An 18,894-nucleotide genomic window follows, 5' to 3' on the forward strand; every position below is an offset into this window, starting at 1 on the left:
GTTGACAGCAGTAGTGAAATGGTCGACAGCTTCGGTGTAATGTGTTTTTTCCAAAGCAATGGTTCCCAGTTGGACATGTAAATATGCCTGATAAACAAAGCGAAGAAAAAATGAATGTCAGCACCGATTCTGGGCTTCATTAACTGAAGGATTCTCACTTCAATGATACGACAAACGAGAGGATCAGTATTGGGGCAAGCAGTAGCCAGCTCTTCGACAAGCAGCAACGCTTCCTGATGCTCGCCCGCATTAAATAGTGCGATGGCCTTTGAAAACTACGATGAAGCATGGAGGATGTAAGAAAAATTATACTTGCCTTGATCAAGAGAAGATGGTGAGTGCTCTTTGAATTCCCTTGCACAAATACGGATGCGACGTCAAAAGCTGTCCTGGCGCCCCGAACCTGCTGTTCTCCACAAAGAGCAATCCCCTTGGAGATATAGCCATTCAGCGAGGGCTGAATGCTGACAGACTATATGGCCATGCGAGTTAGCCTATGCGAAAGAATGGTGACGGGTGTGATTGTCTGTGAACCTTACCTTAATTGCATCACCAAGCGCTCCGTCCCAGTCGAGCTTTCGTGCCCTAACGACTGCACGATTGGCATACAAGTTGTAGTTATTGGTATCAGCGTTGATATTTTTGTTAGCGACTTTTCAGCGGTAGGCAGGTCTCCAGTTACGCATAAATTGCGGGCTGTCTCACTTATAACAAGGATCTGCATGAAGCATGTTTTCATGTTGCTTAAGGAAATAAGGATGGGTTACATGCCTTGAAATCAGAATCTTCCGCCTTGATGCGAAATTAGACAGAGAAGAGACCGAAAATTGGAATCGAGCTTACCGGGTGTGTCATAGCATGTTCAATGGGATCATCTTGCGGCAAAGCAGTCATGGGTACAGGCCACTGTGAGATCCTCTTATCCGTGCCTCCACTGAGAATGTGCCTGCCATCTGTGGAGAATGCGACACAGTGCACTTCACCAGAGTGCTTGAATATGGCGATAATTCGCCGATCGGAGAGCCGCCAGAGGTGGACATAGTTGTCCCCGGATATAGAAGCAACGAGTGTGCCATCAGAGTTTAGAGCAATGGCTCTGACACCTTTGGGGTGACCCTCCCATGGATCACCGACCCACTTATAGGTCAATAAATCCCACACCAATATGGTCGAATCATTATCAGCATCTTTACCCGATGACAGAAGGCGTGTGCCATCGGGGGTCCATGCGAGTGCGCCATCAGGGGTCCATGCGAATGCATCGGGGCTCCATCTGAATGAATTGGTGGCAAGGTTGGCAACTGCTTGGAAGCTGAAGCTGCTGAACCCAGGCTTCGCGCTCCAATATTGTCTCGAGTCTGGTTTCCATATTTGGATATTATTGGCTATCACACTTGATATGTCCTTGAACCTGCCATGTTTGTGTACACCACAGCGTTAATGTTGTATTGTCGTTTGAACAGGTGGCCAGCGCTGCACCATCTAGGGAAAAGTCCAGTGATATGATCCAACCGAAGCCGCCCTGGCGACCCGCAGTGGCATTGACGGGTCGAGTGAGAGGTGCACCGGTGTTACCATCCCAGCCGACGAGCTCTTCGTTCTCACCACCACTTGCTATCAATCGCCCATCCCGCGATACTGCCAATGTCTTCACCTGGCCGCTATGCCGCTCCATTTTCTTCAACACAGCACCTGTCTTCAAGTCCCACAGACGAAGCATCTTGTCTTGCGAGGCTGTCACCATCTGTCGTCTATCGGGGAAAACTGCGACTGCAGTCACAGGTCCATCATGATATTTTGCAAACTCTCGAGCTGGTATGGTGCTTGGAATGAACTGCGCCATTTGACTGGAGGTTGGTGGTATTGAGCACAGTTTAGACTTCTTGAAGTGGGTGCCTTGCACTGGTGCAGACCGTCGGTGCGTTTTTAATACCTCGTTATACTGATTCATCACAATATTGATATTGACCTTCCGTACGTCTCATTAGACACCCCGGACATGAGGCTGTTATCATAAGCGCCTTCTTCGGCAGGGACGTAGTTCTGATAACAGTTTATTTTCACTACAGGGGCCCGCGAGTAGATAGGAAGATAACATATGCCTGATCGTCTACGCACTTTGGAATATCTATTATGATGATCACAACCTTAGATGCATGTCAGCTTCTGTTCCCTGGAATGTTCTCGGTAGATGTCCTTCAAGTGTTGCGGCTGTTTCATCGTTCTCTTGGATCAGCACTACGGGCTTTCGCCGCAATTTGCATTGAAGATAATCGATAATCAGTGTTCAAATTCTGCTTTCAGATCGATTACCAAACATGCGTTCACAAACTCCAGTGGCCGCCACCACTTGGGTTCTTTGATCTTTTTACCTTCTTTCTGTGTCTGCGCAGTGTTCCACAACCCCACATCATGACATGCAAAGCTAAACCTCGTAAACCCTACATGGCGCCCGAGAAACTCGCATATTTCTTTCCAGTTCATTCTTGAAATTCAAACCCAAGCACAGGAAATGCAAAGCTGATGGTGGTTGATGGAGGTTGGAGACAGGAATGGTGTAGACCTCAAGGACAGGAAAAATGTCGTAGATCTCAGTAAATAATCTGCATGCTCCCAGGGGGTGAAACTATATATGTTGATATTATTGAAGCACGAGGCACCAAGAGGCCACGATGGGAATACTAATCTTAAGATCTTGAACATTGGATATCGCCAATGTAGACAGGTGACTTGGTACCATCCGTCCCATTAAAACTCACCACTGCCACAGGTACAATCGATTCCTAATGGTATGGAGCAACGAACACTGCAAGCATTGGGGAAAATATCTCTGTCATCCTGATCATGATGGCTCCATTTGATTGCAGGTCCAAAGACTCCAAGCTATCGATCTGTGTTGTGCTCTCTCCTTCCTCCTGTCTAATCTGGTGCTGCTCGGAATATAAAAACGTTAACCCTTAGAATTGCTCTGTGCGAGACAGGGTTCTCGTGTGCTTTCGTCAGCGCCAGCCCTTTGAATTCAACAAGCACAAACAACACGTCATCTTCAACATCCATCATGTCCACAGCATACACTTTCCAGTCTCCGTCTGTCACGCTTGAAAAAGGCGCATACCGAATGCGTGCACCACGCAGCTCACGCCCAGGTTCTTCAATCAGCAAAAGCCTACTCAGCGCCAAACAACCGCCATCCCACTCTCAAAACAGAACACTCGCGATCCTCATCACCGTACTAGCTTTCGCATCAGTCACATGCTTTTTCTTTGCGTATCATTTATTCACCACCAGGTTCGCTCCCTTTGCGCAACCACACCCGCACCCCACTGACGCCTTCCCAAAAGCAAACCCACCTGCTCCTGACACCAAATACCTCTCCTAGTTCCCCCACAGTGGATTACACAACTAACGCATCGCACTCAAGAATGTGCTTGTACTCTCTCGACCACTTAATCGTACTCTTCTTGTTCCTTTTCTAAGACTTAGAAAACCAATTCTATATGTTTCATTTGAAAACTTCAGACACTTCCTTGTGCTTGGGTCTAAAACCGAGCTTGAACGCTGTCTGCTTGTCCCTCCAAACGTGCCCACTCCCAATGAATGTTCAGGGTATGAAGAATAGACTTGCATCTGGCAAGATCAGCTCATCGATTTACACGCAATAGGAGAGAAATTCGGAGTCAAGATTATCCAATGGGACGGAAGCCCAGTCGTATGAAAAGTTTTCATGCCAATATCTTTGACACAGACACACCGACGCACCAATGCTCCAGTCCTTACGATTTCCGGTTTCTGGACACGCTTCATGATGTATCGCCTATGCGGGACAAGTATCTCTATTCCATCCACATCCCGGCTCTTGTGTGAGCGCTTGAGCACCCGAGAGATTGGTGCAGATTGGGACGTTGTTTGAGTCTTTGAGGCTTAGGCTTAGACACGGTGTGAGTAAGAGGGTGCGCAGAGATGTAAGAAGCGGAATGGCATTTACGAATTCACATCTATCTCGTGGCTAGTACGATATATGAAACGTTAGGCGTTGTGTATATTGATGCGCATCTTCGTGTCACGGACGGCCAACTCGAACAACGAAGCTCCGAAAATGCAAGAACAATCTGGTGGAAACTTGTGCACTAGATCTCGAAGGGACTCTGGCACTTGAACAGCAGCTCAGTCTTTTTGACCAGGACCTTGATCGCCGCTTATCCAACCGGATGTACCGAACCTCAGGATATCTCATCCGCCTTTGGTTCCTCTGCCGCATACGGTCAAATACAAGATCCGATGTCATGCACCTCTACATACCTCAGCACCGTTGCAGAGACTAAATGCCCCTCTCTACATCGCTACCAACTCCCTGAATCCTGTAGCAGACCCATCGTTTTCGATTTATCTTCAAACCTTCCCGTGTATATTCTTCCTTTCAGATTCTACATCTCGCCTGACTCCCCTCGACGAATTGATCAATCCATATGACCAGGTCCCATTAAAGGAGTTTTTGATACTGGTGCTGGACACGATGGTATTGCTGAGGTTGTTATCACGAATGGAAGCACTTTTGGGGCATTTATGAAGGACGTGCTGTGAAGGCGGTATTGGGGATTTGAGATCGTGCATAGGGGATGAGTGCTGGAACGTACGTCGGACAAAACCGATCGCTTTTTATGTAGCATTGTCTAGCCACGCGCTCCTTGAGATGCACGTCTCAAATATACCCTACCCCAATGTACTCACTCGAAACCAAAGTGACTGCAGATAACTCCATGTTTCCCGTTGTATTAGAAAAGAGAATTCAAGGAACATGGTGCCATCTGCATAGTCTGACGCTACTGTTTCGAGACGACCGTATTGTGTGTGGCGAGAAGGAGATATTAAATTTCTTAATGGAAGGGGAGCAATAAATGTAAGATTCCGACACAGAATTCAGTCAGCCCACCCATCTACCACGACGACGAGACGGGCACTACACGGATCCACCAATGGACCCTTCATTGAGCAATGTGTAGAAATCGAAGCCCAGGAGCAAAGGAATGAAGTGACGTCTTACATGAAAAGTCATATATTGCTCTCGTAGGTTTTGGCGATGCTCGTACAGTACAACGTTGTGACTATAACGGATCTGCAGTAGATATGTACAATAGTAGCACAGGAAGACGTATCAGAACATATCCAGCCATACATCCTTGGATGACTTGCCATTATCCCCACGAATGAACGCGTCCCCATATCAATTTATGACTGCACCATTAATATGCTCCTCCGTCTGCTCCAGCGCGATGTTCATATACCTATCTAGACATGAGAGAACGCCTATACACATAAGCTCGGCTCTAGATTCATAGAGAATGCCTCGATAATCGACGCCTGATGTAAGACATACGATGACCTTTTTCCCGACCACGCCATTCAAGAAATTAGCCGGTGTCCCTGTTGGTGCTAATGGAGGTGGGTTTGGTATGCATCGATATCTGGCGGTGGAGGCGTTTGACTCAAGTCAAGGATTTGGACTTGTTTGGTTTTCGCGCTGGCAACTTGGAGGAGAGCATTCAAAGGTTTGTTCAACGGCAGACACGAGTTGACATTGGGCTGACCAGGTATCCGCAAGACTTGGTTTTAATTCGGCTCTGTTCAGTGTCACTCTTTTCGTCTTCACATCCATGAATTCGACTTTCATGCTCTCCCCTGGTGTTTCTACAACATTGTCACGCTCAATCCTCCTCCACCATTCACAATTGAACAAGTCATATAGAATCGTTCGACTTTCTGTGCGCTCCGTTTTCAGCAGTTTGTATTTTTGTTATCCATCATCTTACGAAATACACGATTCTACATTTTGCTTTTGAAGTGTGCTAAATGAGTGGTACGACTAGCAACCATCACAAGACACTCTGAGACTCGCATGTCCCCTTCAACTTTGCGGGCCACTTTCGCTGAAGACTGATCATGACTTTGTCTATACTTCTCTAGCACAGATTCTTCCGCTAATCCTACTGGTGATTTCATGGCATTTTCAACGCTTAGTTGAATCATACCAGCGTCTATCGTGCCGAACTGCGATTGACAACATGAAAATACACGTGTAGCATAGCCTGAATCCTCAACCTCTTCTTCTCTGCCTCAGCCTAACCTCATCTATCCACAGTCCCTATATTCCTACCCCCGCCTTTCCCTCTCACCCATTCTGCCTGCCGCTCAGTCCATCCTCGATCCTCGTCATTTTGCTTCATCACACCACCATGCCTAGTAGCTTGGAAAGCCGATATATCAGACTTGAAGGTGGGTCGCTCCATATTACATTTGCATCCATTTCGCAATCCTCACACTCTTTTCACAGTCATCAGCGGAAAAAATCTTCAAGTCCCATCCGAGCGCATGCCCGCAGGCATTTACATATCCACTAATGTCGATTCCCATAGACGCTGGAAATCGGCCATCAGTGTCCTATCATCTGACCAGTCTGCAGCGTGGGGCGACACTGTGACTCTGTAAAGTCCAAGAAGATTTTCCGATGCGATGCGAGAGCTGATCTTCTGTTTCTAGATCATCCCATACCTCACCTGCATTATCAATGGAGATCTGGGCGTCATATGAGGCCGGTCGAATGCTAGGCAGTGGAGAGGTCATTGGGAAACTCCAAACGTCGTGGGACGAGCTACTCGATCATGGAGATGAACCTTTCGGTGAGTCATTTTCTCCTCATTCATGCACGTATACCAACATCTCGTAGTTTTGTCCTTCCCACCCGTTCGTGGTGTCCACCCTTCCCTCACGCTGAGGGCCACCATTGCACATGCTTGCGACGATCAGGAGGGCGTGCTGTCTGATGTAAGTGACGCTGGTCTCTACTGTTAGCTTTGCTGACGGTTCGCCAATCGTAGTCCCTCGTAGACTGCAAGATCGCTCGAGACACAGATGCGGGCCACGCACAATTTGCCGCATACATCGCGAGCAAGACGGTCTCTCACCTGAACGATGCGGTGCAGCATTTTCAGTTGGTTCTAGACCAGTGTCCCGTCAGCCATCCCGACCACGCAGCAGCCCTCACCAACCTTGCGTATGCACGCCTTCTGGGGTATATTCGCGACAATTTTGAAGATATTGATACCCCCACTTCGCTGTTCCGCGAAGTCCTTGTATTGCGTCCGCGGCACCATCTTGATCATCCGTTATCTCTATATAATCTCACTGAAGCGCTGAACTGGCGCCATGACAAGAAAAGTACTGCTGCCGACATCTGCGAATCCGCCAAACTCTATCATGAGCTACTGCCTCTCTGTCCAGAGGGCACCTACCTTCGTAGCATCGCGGCAGGGACAAATGGTGTCGATTATGTGATCAACAGATGCAACAAACTTCCGATAGACGCATCTGATGAAGGCATCCACCTCCGACGAGTTGTCCTCGAGCTCTGTCCTCTGGGCCATCAACACCGTCCTGGAACCCTCGACAAGCTTGCACAAGCAGTCGAAGCACGCTTTGATCAGCACGGCACCATCGATGATCTTGAAATGAGCATACAACTTGGTCGTGAAGCTATGTCTCTATGCCCCGAGGGACATACTGACCGTGCTTACTACCTGAACAACTTGGCCTTCTCGCTCGGATACCGCTTCAATCACCAAGGCAAACCTAATGACCTCAATGAGACCGTCTCTTTGTACGAAGAAACGCTGCGCCTGTGCCCTGTTGGGCACCAATATCGTGATACCTCATTGGACAACCTAGGGGGCGCCCTCATCAGCCGTTTCAACAAACGCGGCGACATTGATGACATCACCCGAGCTATCAGCCTCCATCGCGAGGCACTGACATTGTGCCCACCTGGGCATCCACGTCGTGATACCACGCTTAACAGCCTTGCCCTCGCGCTCAACACCAGATACAAAAAACTGAATGTCATTGAGGATCTTAACGAGGCCATTGATCAGTATCGCGAATCCCTTCGGTTACGGCGGCATGACCATCCACAACGCCATAGAACTCTTCACAATTTGAGCTCGGCACTCTGCTCTCTTTTCACGGAAACTCGGGAGAATGAAGATATCGAGGAGGCGATTAATCTTTGCCGAGAGTCATTGGCAGCTCTGTCTTCACTGCACCCGGACAGGTATTTCAGCTACATGTGGCTGCAGGAGGCTTATTTGTCTCGTTACCGGATTCTACGCGATGCTGCTGATTTGTCGCTTGCTATAGAGAACTTTAGACTCGCATCAAGACATCCTACTCAAGGATTTCCAGAACGCATCAAGGAGGCTATTGACTGGGCTCATCAAGCAGAAGTCTATCAACATGAATCTGCCCTCAAAGCATACCAAATGTACTTCGAGCTTTTCGAAAGCCACGTGATGACGCGATCGTCGATCATCTCACGGCGCGAGGCTGCAACCGCTTTTCTTGGTGCACAATCACTCCCTGTAGATGCGGCCTCATGTGCCATACGTCGTGACAATCTACGACAGGCAGTTGAACTTGTGGAGCAGGGCCGTGGCCAGCAGTGGTCGCTGGCCTCTCGACTCAGGACTCCACTGGAAGACTTGACGTCTGCGAGTCCGGGACTAGCTGAAAAGCTCTTGGGGCTCAACATGCGCCTATCTCATGCTCAGGGTTCTGCAGGCAGCGCTGACCCAACTGCGGCTGATCGGGCTGCAACAGAATATAGAATACTCACAAGGCAATGGGACGCTGCAGTGACTGAAATCCGTGATCTTAAAGCATTCTCGCGCTTCCTGCTCCCGCCTTCGTACGAAGACTTGCAAGCGGCAGCACGCCAGGGCCCTGTCATCATCTTCATTGCCAGTCAATATTCGTGCAGCGCCATCATCGTTCCGACGTTGGGGGAGCCCCATCATGTACCCTTGCCGTCTGTCACCCTCACTGATCTGAACAATCTCAAGGATCGCTTCGCCAGGGCCATACGACACGCATCCATCATGGGCCCAAAGTTGCCTCGGAACGATCTAATAGTCCTCTTGCGGACAGTATGGGAAGAGATCATGCTACCCATCGTAAACGTACTCGAACATGTCCTTGAGCTAAAGCATGGCTCTCGAATCTGGCTATGTCCAACTGCAGCTTTCACATCTATTCCTCTCCATGCAGCTCACCCCTTTCAAACGAGGGCAGATCGCTCTAAAGAGCCATGCCTGGAGGATCTCTACATCTGCTCTTACACGCCGACACTTTCGGCTCTCGTTAGATCTAGACAGATGATGAAGAAGCGCGTCACTTCGTCCTTTGTGACAATCGGACAGGGTCAACCGGGCACGGGGAAAGGCAAGGCGCTCTTGGCTGTCGATAGCGAGCTCGAGCTTGTCCATAAGCTCGTCCCTGCGACGGCCAACGGTACCACTATTTCTGGTGACGCAGCCACACGAGCAGGTGCACTCAAAGCTTTAGAAGAGAACACCTGGGTGCACCTCGCTTGCCATGGCAAGCAGGACCCTGCGCAGCCTTACAATTCCCACTTCGTCATGAAAGACGAACATCTGACGCTGCTCGATATCATGGAGAAACATGTCCCGCATGCTGAGTTCGCATTCTTGTCCGCTTGTCACACCGCCGTCGGCGATAAGGAGACGCCCGACGAGGTGATTCACCTCGCAGCTGGTCTCCAATTTTCAGGGTTCAAGAGCGTCATTGGCACGCTGTGGGAGGTCGATGATTTTGTCGCAAAGCACGTCGTCAAAGCATTCTACGAGAATTTGTTCGATGGTTTAGAGGAGGGTGGTGTCATGGACTGTACGAAGGCGGCCTGGGCACTCAACCGTGCTACGCACGCTGTGAAGACGAAAGTCCCGCTTGAGCAGAGGATGGTTTTTATTCATATCGGTGTGTAGTTCCTGCTGTATTGCTTCATCTGGTACGGTTTCACGTGTTCTTTGTATCGCGTTCTTTTTCGTCCCCAATGTACTTCAAGCTGTTGCTACTGACTTAGCCTGTTACATTCGTCTATCGCGTACTTACATGCTATCTTGTTTTGGCTTTCGTTTTTGTCTACTCTCGTTGCTCGATGACTTCACGGTGTATTCAAATATTAATGTTCACGACTGTTGCGACTCGACCCGGACCTTCAAGCGCCCATGTTCTTCAACTCCTGCACCACACCTCAGTAAGCGCCGCATCGCAACAAATATCTAGACAGAAGCAAAGCTCATCCACCAACCCACTGAGCAGGGGCTGCTTATACCCAACGCTGTCGATAAGCAGTACTGTAGAAACACCAGGGGAGAACATGCGGAAGCCCAGTTGCACAATATATGAGAAAATCTCAAAAATATTTGAAGCAGACACTGATGCCGCAAGACTCGGGCCCTTGCGATGTTTGGTTCTTGGACACGTTTGATGATGTATTGCCTACGCGGGACAAGTATCTCTATTCCATTCACATCCTGGCACTTGTTCAGGCACTCGAGGGATTGATGCAGATTGGAACGTTGTTTGGGTCGTGGAGGCTTAGGCTGAAACAGGGTGTGAGTAAGAGCATGCGCAGAGATGTAAGGGGCGGAATGGTGTTTGTGAATCCACGCCTGTGTCGTGGTCGACATGATACATGGAATGTTAGGTGCTGTCTACATAAGTGTGCATCTTTGTATCGGGGACGGTCAGTTTGAACAACGAAGGCCTGACAATGCAAGAACAATCTAGTGGAAACTCGTGCACCTTGTTTGTGAACTATATCTTGAAAGACTCTGGTACTGAACAGCAGCTCAGTCCTTTCGACGAGAATCCCGATCCACCACATATTCAACCGGATGTACCGAGTCTCGGGGTGCCTCATCCATCTTTGCCTTCTCTCCCACATACGTTCGAACCCAAGATCCGATGACATGCACCTCTGCTTACCTCTCCACCGTTGCAAGGACTAAATGCCCCTCTTTACATCGCTTCCAACTCCGCAAATCCTGCAGCCGACCCACCGCTTTCGATTTACCTCCAAACCTTCCCGTGTATATTCTTCCTTTCCGACTTCAGATCCCGCCTGACTTCCCTCGACGAATTGATCAATCTGTATGACTGGGTCCCGTTAGAGGGGTTTGTGATATCGGTGCTGGACACGGTGGTGCTGGCTAGAGCAAGAGAGGTTGTCACGGATGGGAGCACTTTTGGAGTGTTTGTAAAGGACGTACCATGGAGGCGGCATCGAGGGTTTGAGACCATGCAGAAGGGATGGGTGCACGCTCTATACAACTACTCGCCTTGTATGTAGTGTTGTCTAACCACGGGTGCACGTCTCAAATATACCTTACCCCAGTGTATAAACTAACCCTCACCCGAACTCAAAGTGACTGCAAATAATTCCGTATTTCCCATAGTCTCGGAAAAGAGATTTCGAAGAGCAAGGTACCATCCGCGTAGATTGTTACTACTGTTCTGAGATGAAGGTTGTATGTGGCGAGAAAAAGAATTTAATTGTCTTGACAGCAGGGGAGCCATAAATGTAGGATCTCAATACAAACCTCACCTATCCAGAATAACGATGATGAGATGGGCACTGCGCAGGTCCGCCGATAGATCCTTCATCGAATAATGTGCAAAAATCAAAGGCCGAGAGCAGGGGAATGCAGTCACGTCTTACATGAAAAGTCACACATTACTCCCGTAGATTTTGGCGATGCTCGTACAGTACAACGTTGTGATTATAGTGGATCTGCAGTAGATATGTACAACAGTAGCACAGGAGGACGCATCAGAACATATCCAGCCATACATTCACGGACGGCTTACCATTATTCCAGCAAATGGACACGTCCTCGTATTTACTTATGACTGCACCATCAATATGCTTCTCCGTCTGCTCCAGCGCAATGTTCATATATCCATCTAGACACGAGAGAATGCCTACACACGTAAACTCGGCTCTAGATTCATAGAAGGCAAAGGAAAGGATACCTCGATAATCGATGCCCGATGTAAGACGGACATGACCTTTTTCCCGACCACGCCATCCAAGAAATTAGCCGGTGTCCCTGTTGGTGCCAATCGGTATCTGATGCCATGTGGCGAGCGGTAGCTACTTATAGTAACCACAGTTCCGCGCACCACGTGGGGACTCTGAGTCATCCTTGAGGCGTTGACCTGTGCGCAGACCACCTTCATCCCAGCAACGTCTACGACGGTCTACGGCACCGACGACACATGTACACACACGTACACGACACACGGTCACCTTGGGGAGCCTCTGGGGAGAAGCAGCCATCATGAGTTCACGCATTCCGTGGCAACCTGATCTCGGCGTCTTGGAAACAGCTTGTGCGGATCTCTTCTGTACTTAGGTAGTACCTAGATGCGCAATACATGTCGTTGTGACCAAAAACTCGTTGATTTTTCTAAGTCTTTTTCACCCTTAACCACCACAGCCTACCCCTCGACTTTTTATGTCAAAGAACAAGAAGACGAAGTCCCGAGGTATACATCCACTACTCCTCGCACATGGCCAAGAACAAGAAGGAGAAGAATCGAAGTATGAAAGGTGATGTAAGTACATTTCACGTTTGAGAAATCTCGCTGTTACTGACGAAAATCAACTAGTATGCGACTTATCACAAAACTGAGGTTTTTTGCAAGTGTTCCGAATGTACTGGAGAATGTAGGCCCAAGGGCAAGTCAGTACTGAAGTGGAAGGAACGGGAACATCGCAAGAAGGAGGCGGAGCGCAAGAAGGCCCCCAGAATGTGTCTGGAGTCCATCAAGACCATCGAAACACTTGCTGCACACCAGGTAATGCAGCAACCTGAAGCAGGGCCTTCTTGGCGTGTTGTTGAAGGTGAGTGGAGACTGACCATGTTTTGGTGGATGGATCATCCTGATCAGCTACAGCAACACACAACCATCCTTTTCAATTGTCTGAGCCACCTGAGCTGCGTCATTCACGCTCTCTGCAGCAGCTCGAGTCTGCTCCTGATATGGATGTAGATGGTCTTGATGTTGGCGAGAGTTGGAATGACCTGCCTGATGTTGGAAGTGCAGTTCCTAGTGTTGAAAGAATGATCGGAGAGACTTCTGGAGTCTCTGCATCTGGGGATTTGGCTCCAGACCCCCAGCTTACTACCCTGCCTGCTGATGATGACTTCGCTGATGATTTATGCAGTGTCATATCAAAGGAGCTGCCAGCTGCACTTGACACTGATGTTGACATCAATTTTATACCTGACGATGGCCAGGATGATTTGATGTCTCTCGATGGTGGTCATGAGATGGTAGAGATATGTGCAACTGAGCTGAGTAATGGAATAGATGATGATGGCTCACAGGCACCAGTGGTGCCCACCCATACTCACAATCCGCAGATGCACCTGGAAGATGCCATCACCATGAAACAGCTGTCGAAGGGGAGCTAGTGCTGGAGCTTCCTCATCCCCCCTCAGTAGTCTTAGCTGCAGCATCCCCTCACTGGTTTTGGAAAATTATCCTGCTGCTCATTGTGTGGCTAAATTTTCACTATCATCTGCTGCATCTCACGTGCACTCTTATTCTCAAGATCACGAGACATATCCTTGTTGGCCTTACTGTACTCACACCTGACGAGAAGGTGGCTGGGTTGCTCAATACCATATTCAACCACCTTGACATCAAGGATAACTTTGATATTCACCTGGTTTGCCCAGTTTGCCACCACATTTATCCTCATGATTCTCAAGGTGATGCAAAATGTTTGAATTGCTCTGAACCTTTATTTGAGCCCAGCACATCAAGAACCAAACCACGGCCATGTCTACAGTGTCCACAGAATCCACTCTCGAATGCGATCCTTCATCTTCTCTCTTGCACAGGAATTGAGGAGGAACTTGATGCTTGGCGCTGCCATGTTCCAGAACCTGGGAAGCGTGCTTTGATTCAAGATGGTGAGATATGGAGAACCATCAAGGGAAACGATGGCGAGCTCTTCTTTGACAATAGTCCAGAATGTCCCAACAAAGACAAGCTTCGCATTGGTATCACACTAGGATTTGATGGGTATTGTTCCTCTTTAGTGACACTATACTCTCTGCTAATTGATAATCTTAGATTTGGTTATCAGTGCAGTTGTAATGCAGGAACGCACAGCTTGGGCGTCCTGTCAAATTGTATTGCAAACTTGCCAACACATTTGCAGTATGTACTTGCTACAGTTAATGTTTGCTTCCTGACTTTGAACACTTGTCTAGATACTGACCACAAAATCTGATGGTCTTTGGTATCACACCAGGGCCAAAAGAGTTTGATAGTGATGAGTTGCAATTTTTCATGAAAAACTACATTGACAACTTAATCTCACTCTACGAAAACAGAATCATGGTCAAGACGCCAAATTATCCCAGCGGTATGTCATCAAGTACTTCTCTAAGTTGCTTCAAATAACACCATGTGTCTGCAGGCCGCTGAGTTTGTATGATCCTGGTTGCTGTCTGTTGTGACCACCCTGCACTCTGTAAAGTCTGCGGGTTTGGAGGTCATCGCAAGGAAGAGGGATTTTGCACTCTGTTAGGTATCATATGTTGTCACTGGTATGATTCGTGGATTCAAACCAACACCATACGAAAGCAGACTGACAAAAAAAAACATGAACTGGATCAGATTCATGATTATCTAATGATGGTATGTGATCAATTCATTCAAGCTTTTTTCTCATCTGCCTGTTTGACCAATTTGAAATGCCCAACTGGGTTGGACGTTTACCTGAACAAGTGGGCTATCCTGCTGGAGGTTTGTTGACGTCAGATGAGTGGAAGGGACTTGCATTAGTCTTCTGTCCTATTGTGGTATATTAAGCTTATCGTGGCACAATGGGGGCTTGTTAAGGTTGTGTGCTCAAGGAGGTCGGATCACAAGGGCTTGGCCTCAGCTTGTATGCTGTGCCCCTTTCCTGAGTAAGTGCCCTTAATTTCTGGGGGCTAGAACAGTTGTCCAGAGTTTCTGGGATTTGACTAGGGCAGATAATGGACATCTGGATCTGAAACATGAGATAAATCCGACGGATGTCCAGATGTTACCTGGCAAGTGGATAAGACTAATCCGGATGAAGTCCGGACTAGAAACTAACAGAGGATGGACTACCTTTAAGGTAGAGTCAGAAATGTAGTCTAGGATGCAATCCTAAGACTTGGAATATGACAAGAGACTTATCTCAAGTCCAGAGGACACAGGAATGAGCAGGAACTAAGATGATATTCGAACTGGAGTATTTCTGAGAGTTACAGGAGATTTATATACTGTAGGTATCATATAGGAATCAGTCAGCAAACATAAAGGCTATGTATGAAGCATATGCAGAGTCTATTAGTAAGTAGGATGGATCACAAATAATGAACACTGGAAATGAAATGTATGTAATGGATCAATAATCAAAAGGGAAACATGGTTAACCAGAGTCTGGAGACAGGGGCAGTCTAAATGGAGTTGGGCGCTGATATAGGGTTTGGATTCTGGAAGGGAGATAAAGATAGATCAGATCATTTGAGATCCGGATATCCAGAGAAGCGGATTTAGAGTTGAGAGTCCAGAATGGCATATGACAGGGCTAGGCTAATTCTAGTTCTGCTACCTGGAAGATACCGTTTCTATGGCAGGAGTGGTACCCAAAGGTCAATGCTACATACAAGAAAGCATTAACGTCCTGGGAGAACAGAGAGAAATAATGACTCATTTGTCTCACCGCTGGAAAAGCGAAAAAGGGTGATGACAAACCATCAACAAAGCCCATTCCTCAGATGCATCTGTTGGCTCCTGACAATTTTTTGAAACTTGCTGCAGCTCTCAAAATCATCCTCAGATGTTCCTTCAGAGATGCTGATATTCCACACGCCAAGGAATTGCTCTGTGACTACCTTATGGAATATCTCGAGGTGTGCTGAGGTACTCTCTAAGCATGTCCAGTATGATCACACATGGGCTGCTAGCTTTACCCTGATGATGTAAAGCCCACGCATCATTGGGTAACCTATATTTTCGATCAACTACAAGACTACAGACCTGTGTACAACTTTTGGATGTTTCTCTTCGAGCGCTTGAACAAAGTCCTCAAGAGTTACTTGATGAATAATCACAGCAATGGCGAGATTGAAGTTACATCCATGTGTGCATTCCAGAAGTATGTTGCATTGTGTGATATGGTATGTCATATTTAAAATCAAATTTAATCCTTATTCTTCCCTTAGCTTGCAAATCTAAATGCTGCATCTGACATGCAAGAATCATCGACCGAGGATGAGCTGCTGTCAGAAGCTGTCAGAATTATCTTGGCCACTGATGGCGACACACGCGGATGGTAGCCTCTCTTGCTCATGAAATGGATCAAGCCACAGAAGATTGTATGTCATTCCAATGCATGTTGCCCTAGATGCTGACCTGATGGGGATCTACTAGTTGATGCACATTTCTCACTTGGTGCCTCTGCTTTCACAACTCTCTCTCGGCAGCAGCAAGACCACCTGATGAAGTTCTATGAATCCTTGTACCCTAACGCAAAAGTTGTCTCACATGCAGCATCAACCAACACAATTGACCCAAATTTCCTCAATAGCCGTGCTCGAACTTTCATGCACATCGTTGTTGATGGACGTCGCATCCTTCCATCTTCCTCACTGAATAATGCATCAAGTTCTCTCATACAAGCTGATATTGGAGGCAGATGTTATGTTGGGCAAGTCATGTCTATAATATCTCATGCACAGCATCACATATCACGAGAGATAACCCTTCTCAAGATCAGGTGGCTCAAAGAGAAGCTAAATGTCAACATGAGGGACTGGGTTAAATAGTGAAGTAAACTCATTCATATGTTGGACATTTTTAATTGTTTTGCAGTCTGGAGCTCGAAGTTCAGTTGTGGGAGCATGAAGTCTTCCTTGATCCAACAGTTGATGGTCCTCAATTTTTTATTTTGCCATCCCACCTGATCTCCCAAGTCTGTCGAGTGTCAATCACAAAGAAAAATGATGAAATGGTACAGAAGATGTGGGTAATGATTTGGCTTAGTTGAGTGAGTACTTAGCGTCATTCATCACACGAGTTCAACACAAATGAACGCAAATATAGGAAGTTTCAATTTTCTAGCATGACACAATGCAGCAGCACAACACACAGAACAGCAAGAAAGAAGGCAGTGTATCCTACATGTCACCATCATCCATATCATCACCATGATTCGCTTCTCCACCACTGTATTTGGGAGTTATGCCAGGGCCATGGTTATCTTGTTCTTGAGTGTCTGGCTGATTGTCTATGGGTCTAAAGCTGTTACGGTAAACCGTAGGTCGACTAGGATAGGCGCAACAATAGACACTCGATAAGAGTGACGTCTAAAGTCGGGTCGTGACCTTACAAATGTAAGGGTTCTTAAGACAAGTCAGAGAGAGTGTCTCCGACTTGAATATCGATACAGATGCTTAAGATTGGGGATCTTAAGCGAAGGATGTTCTGGGTAAAACCTAGTAGATTAAAGTGAAGTCTAGCTAAGTACAAGACCCTGCTTATATAGGTAAGGCCTGCTTTAGGGCCGGTACATACACGTCATCGAGACGAGTCAGAGATAAGAGAAATGACGTCAGCTAACGATGGCACGAGGCGGTCGCACTGTGATACACAAGTAAGCAAAAGAAAAGAATAGTCTAGTGATGGCACGGTTAAGTACGGTCATGACATAATACAGAGAAAGATAACGAGAGAAAATGATAGGGGGTAACCGTTACTGTAACATTACCCCTCGTTTAGCGATGAAGTCACCGACTTCACATATCTTGATTAGCCCAGTAGACGGGGTCTGCGTCGTAGTTGGAATCGAGGAGGTCATCTTGTTCCTCCGTGATTGTAAGGGGTTGCGCCAAATGCTCAGCGTGAGCGATGGCGTCTTGCTCAATCTCCCAACAAGCAAGTGCGTCATAAAAACCGACGTCAGTCCATACTAATGGAATGACCGCTTCTCCCTTCAAGTCTTTACAAAAGACTGACAGGTGACCAGGCGCGTATTCTTTGCAGACTCTGCAGTAATATGCGGGACAGTTCTTGTGTCGATGACCAGCGATGCGGCAGTTACGACATACGACATTGTCGACCGGTGACGTTTTTACGATGGTGACGGATGAGGACTGGTTTGGGGGAGATGGTGATCATGATCGTTTGAGTGGTGATTTGGTGGGGGAGACGGATACGGCTCGTTTGGCAGCGAGGCGGGACGACCTTCGTTTGAGCGGGAGTCGTCGCGTGGTTCGTACGACTGGGTCAGGTGAAGGAGAAGCTGGTACACTAAGTACGGCAATAGGAGGGATATTATTATCCTGATGCTCCACGGTAGTGGCAGCAGGAGCTGGCGGTGGTACGGGAATGGCGACATGGGGTGATGGTGGTCTAGCGATGGGGTCGAGAGCGATTCGTTCGGTGACGATATGGATGGCTTCTCTGATAGCGTCCCTGGTGTCTTCTGGAAGAAGACGAATTGCGGTATTACGAATGCATATGTGGAGGTGACGAAAGATAGTTTGATGACGTTCATCATCAAGAAGCGCGGCGGTGCGTTCAATGAGGCTGGCATCTCTGATAATCCTAATTATGAGGCCGCTAGAGATTGCTCCTTTTTCTCCGAGGAGACGGTCTATCTCAATAGTGTACTGCTGCGAGGTAATAGCGGATTCGAACAGGGCACTGGTTTCGACTTGGTCAATGACCGAGAAGTAGTCTGTGAGGGTGGAGTCGTCGGTGAGAGTGAGGGTGGAATCCGAAGCAGGTGGTGATATTTCAGAGGGGGATGCGTGTTGTGCAAGGTTAGCGGCGGTGGCGGTCTGATAATCGAGAACTGTTAGGGGGTGGGCGTTTCCTTCAGTAACGTTGTCCATAGCCGCTGTGAGTTCTTGAATACGGAGTATACAAAGGCGTAGTCGTTCGAGGTGGGACATTCTGGGGAAGAGTCTATAATCCGTGGGCCTTTTT

At 47.8% G+C, this 18,894-nt stretch overlaps 6 protein-coding genes across 6 annotated transcripts; 5 read left to right on the top strand and 1 right to left on the bottom strand.

Moving 5' to 3' along the window:
- The first annotated feature begins 3,202 nt into the window (after positions 1 to 3,202).
- On the top strand, positions 3,203 to 3,903 carry BJ212DRAFT_1351912 (uncharacterized protein). Its single transcript, XM_041335544.1, has 4 exons — positions 3,203 to 3,288; positions 3,342 to 3,452; positions 3,520 to 3,606; positions 3,663 to 3,903. The coding sequence occupies exon 4, from the start codon at positions 3,691 to 3,693 to the stop codon at positions 3,862 to 3,864; it is 174 nt and encodes a 57-aa protein (XP_041193675.1). The 5' UTR covers positions 3,203 to 3,288; positions 3,342 to 3,452; positions 3,520 to 3,606; positions 3,663 to 3,690; the 3' UTR covers positions 3,865 to 3,903.
- Positions 3,904 to 5,847: 1,944 nt separating this feature from the next.
- On the top strand, positions 5,848 to 10,070 carry BJ212DRAFT_1576850 (CHAT domain-containing protein). The gene is made up of 5 exons (XM_041342177.1): positions 5,848 to 6,270; positions 6,329 to 6,479; positions 6,535 to 6,674; positions 6,722 to 6,819; positions 6,873 to 10,070. Exons 1-5 carry the CDS (start codon positions 6,231 to 6,233, stop codon positions 9,828 to 9,830), a joined length of 3,387 nt encoding a protein of 1,128 aa, XP_041193676.1. The 5' UTR covers positions 5,848 to 6,230; the 3' UTR covers positions 9,831 to 10,070.
- A 1,425-nt stretch (positions 10,071 to 11,495) lies between these two features.
- BJ212DRAFT_1351952 (uncharacterized protein) lies at positions 11,496 to 11,974 on the bottom strand. Its single transcript, XM_041335545.1, is given in 4 exon segments — positions 11,496 to 11,562; positions 11,582 to 11,641; positions 11,719 to 11,820; positions 11,874 to 11,974. 3 exon segments carry the CDS (start codon positions 11,914 to 11,916, stop codon positions 11,631 to 11,633), a joined length of 156 nt encoding a protein of 51 aa, XP_041193677.1. The 5' UTR covers positions 11,917 to 11,974; the 3' UTR covers positions 11,496 to 11,562; positions 11,582 to 11,630.
- A 335-nt stretch (positions 11,975 to 12,309) lies between these two features.
- BJ212DRAFT_1576851 (uncharacterized protein) lies at positions 12,310 to 13,445 on the top strand. Its single transcript, XM_041342178.1, has 3 exons — positions 12,310 to 12,468; positions 12,523 to 12,757; positions 12,811 to 13,445. Exons 1-3 carry the CDS (start codon positions 12,424 to 12,426, stop codon positions 13,329 to 13,331), a joined length of 801 nt encoding a protein of 266 aa, XP_041193678.1. The 5' UTR covers positions 12,310 to 12,423; the 3' UTR covers positions 13,332 to 13,445.
- An 89-nt stretch (positions 13,446 to 13,534) lies between these two features.
- Positions 13,535 to 14,685, top strand: BJ212DRAFT_1270478 (uncharacterized protein; the record flags this gene model as incomplete). Its single annotated transcript, XM_041330894.1, has 4 exons — positions 13,535 to 13,947; positions 13,999 to 14,132; positions 14,180 to 14,305; positions 14,357 to 14,685. Coding segments are annotated over 4 exons (1,002 nt in total), but the record flags the coding sequence as incomplete, so codon positions are not given.
- Positions 14,686 to 15,680: 995 nt separating this feature from the next.
- Positions 15,681 to 16,241, top strand: BJ212DRAFT_1299400 (uncharacterized protein; the record flags this gene model as incomplete). The annotated part of the gene is made up of 3 exons (XM_041332863.1): positions 15,681 to 15,815; positions 15,870 to 16,082; positions 16,128 to 16,241. The coding sequence occupies 3 exons, from the start codon at positions 15,681 to 15,683 to the stop codon at positions 16,239 to 16,241; spliced, it is 462 nt and encodes a 153-aa protein (XP_041193680.1).
- Between the last annotated feature and the right edge of the window lie 2,653 nt (positions 16,242 to 18,894).

This window comes from Suillus subaureus (genome assembly GCF_016647635.1).
Source record: "Suillus subaureus strain MN1 chromosome Unknown BJ212scaffold_14, whole genome shotgun sequence".
NCBI lineage: Eukaryota > Fungi > Basidiomycota > Agaricomycetes > Boletales > Suillaceae > Suillus > Suillus subaureus.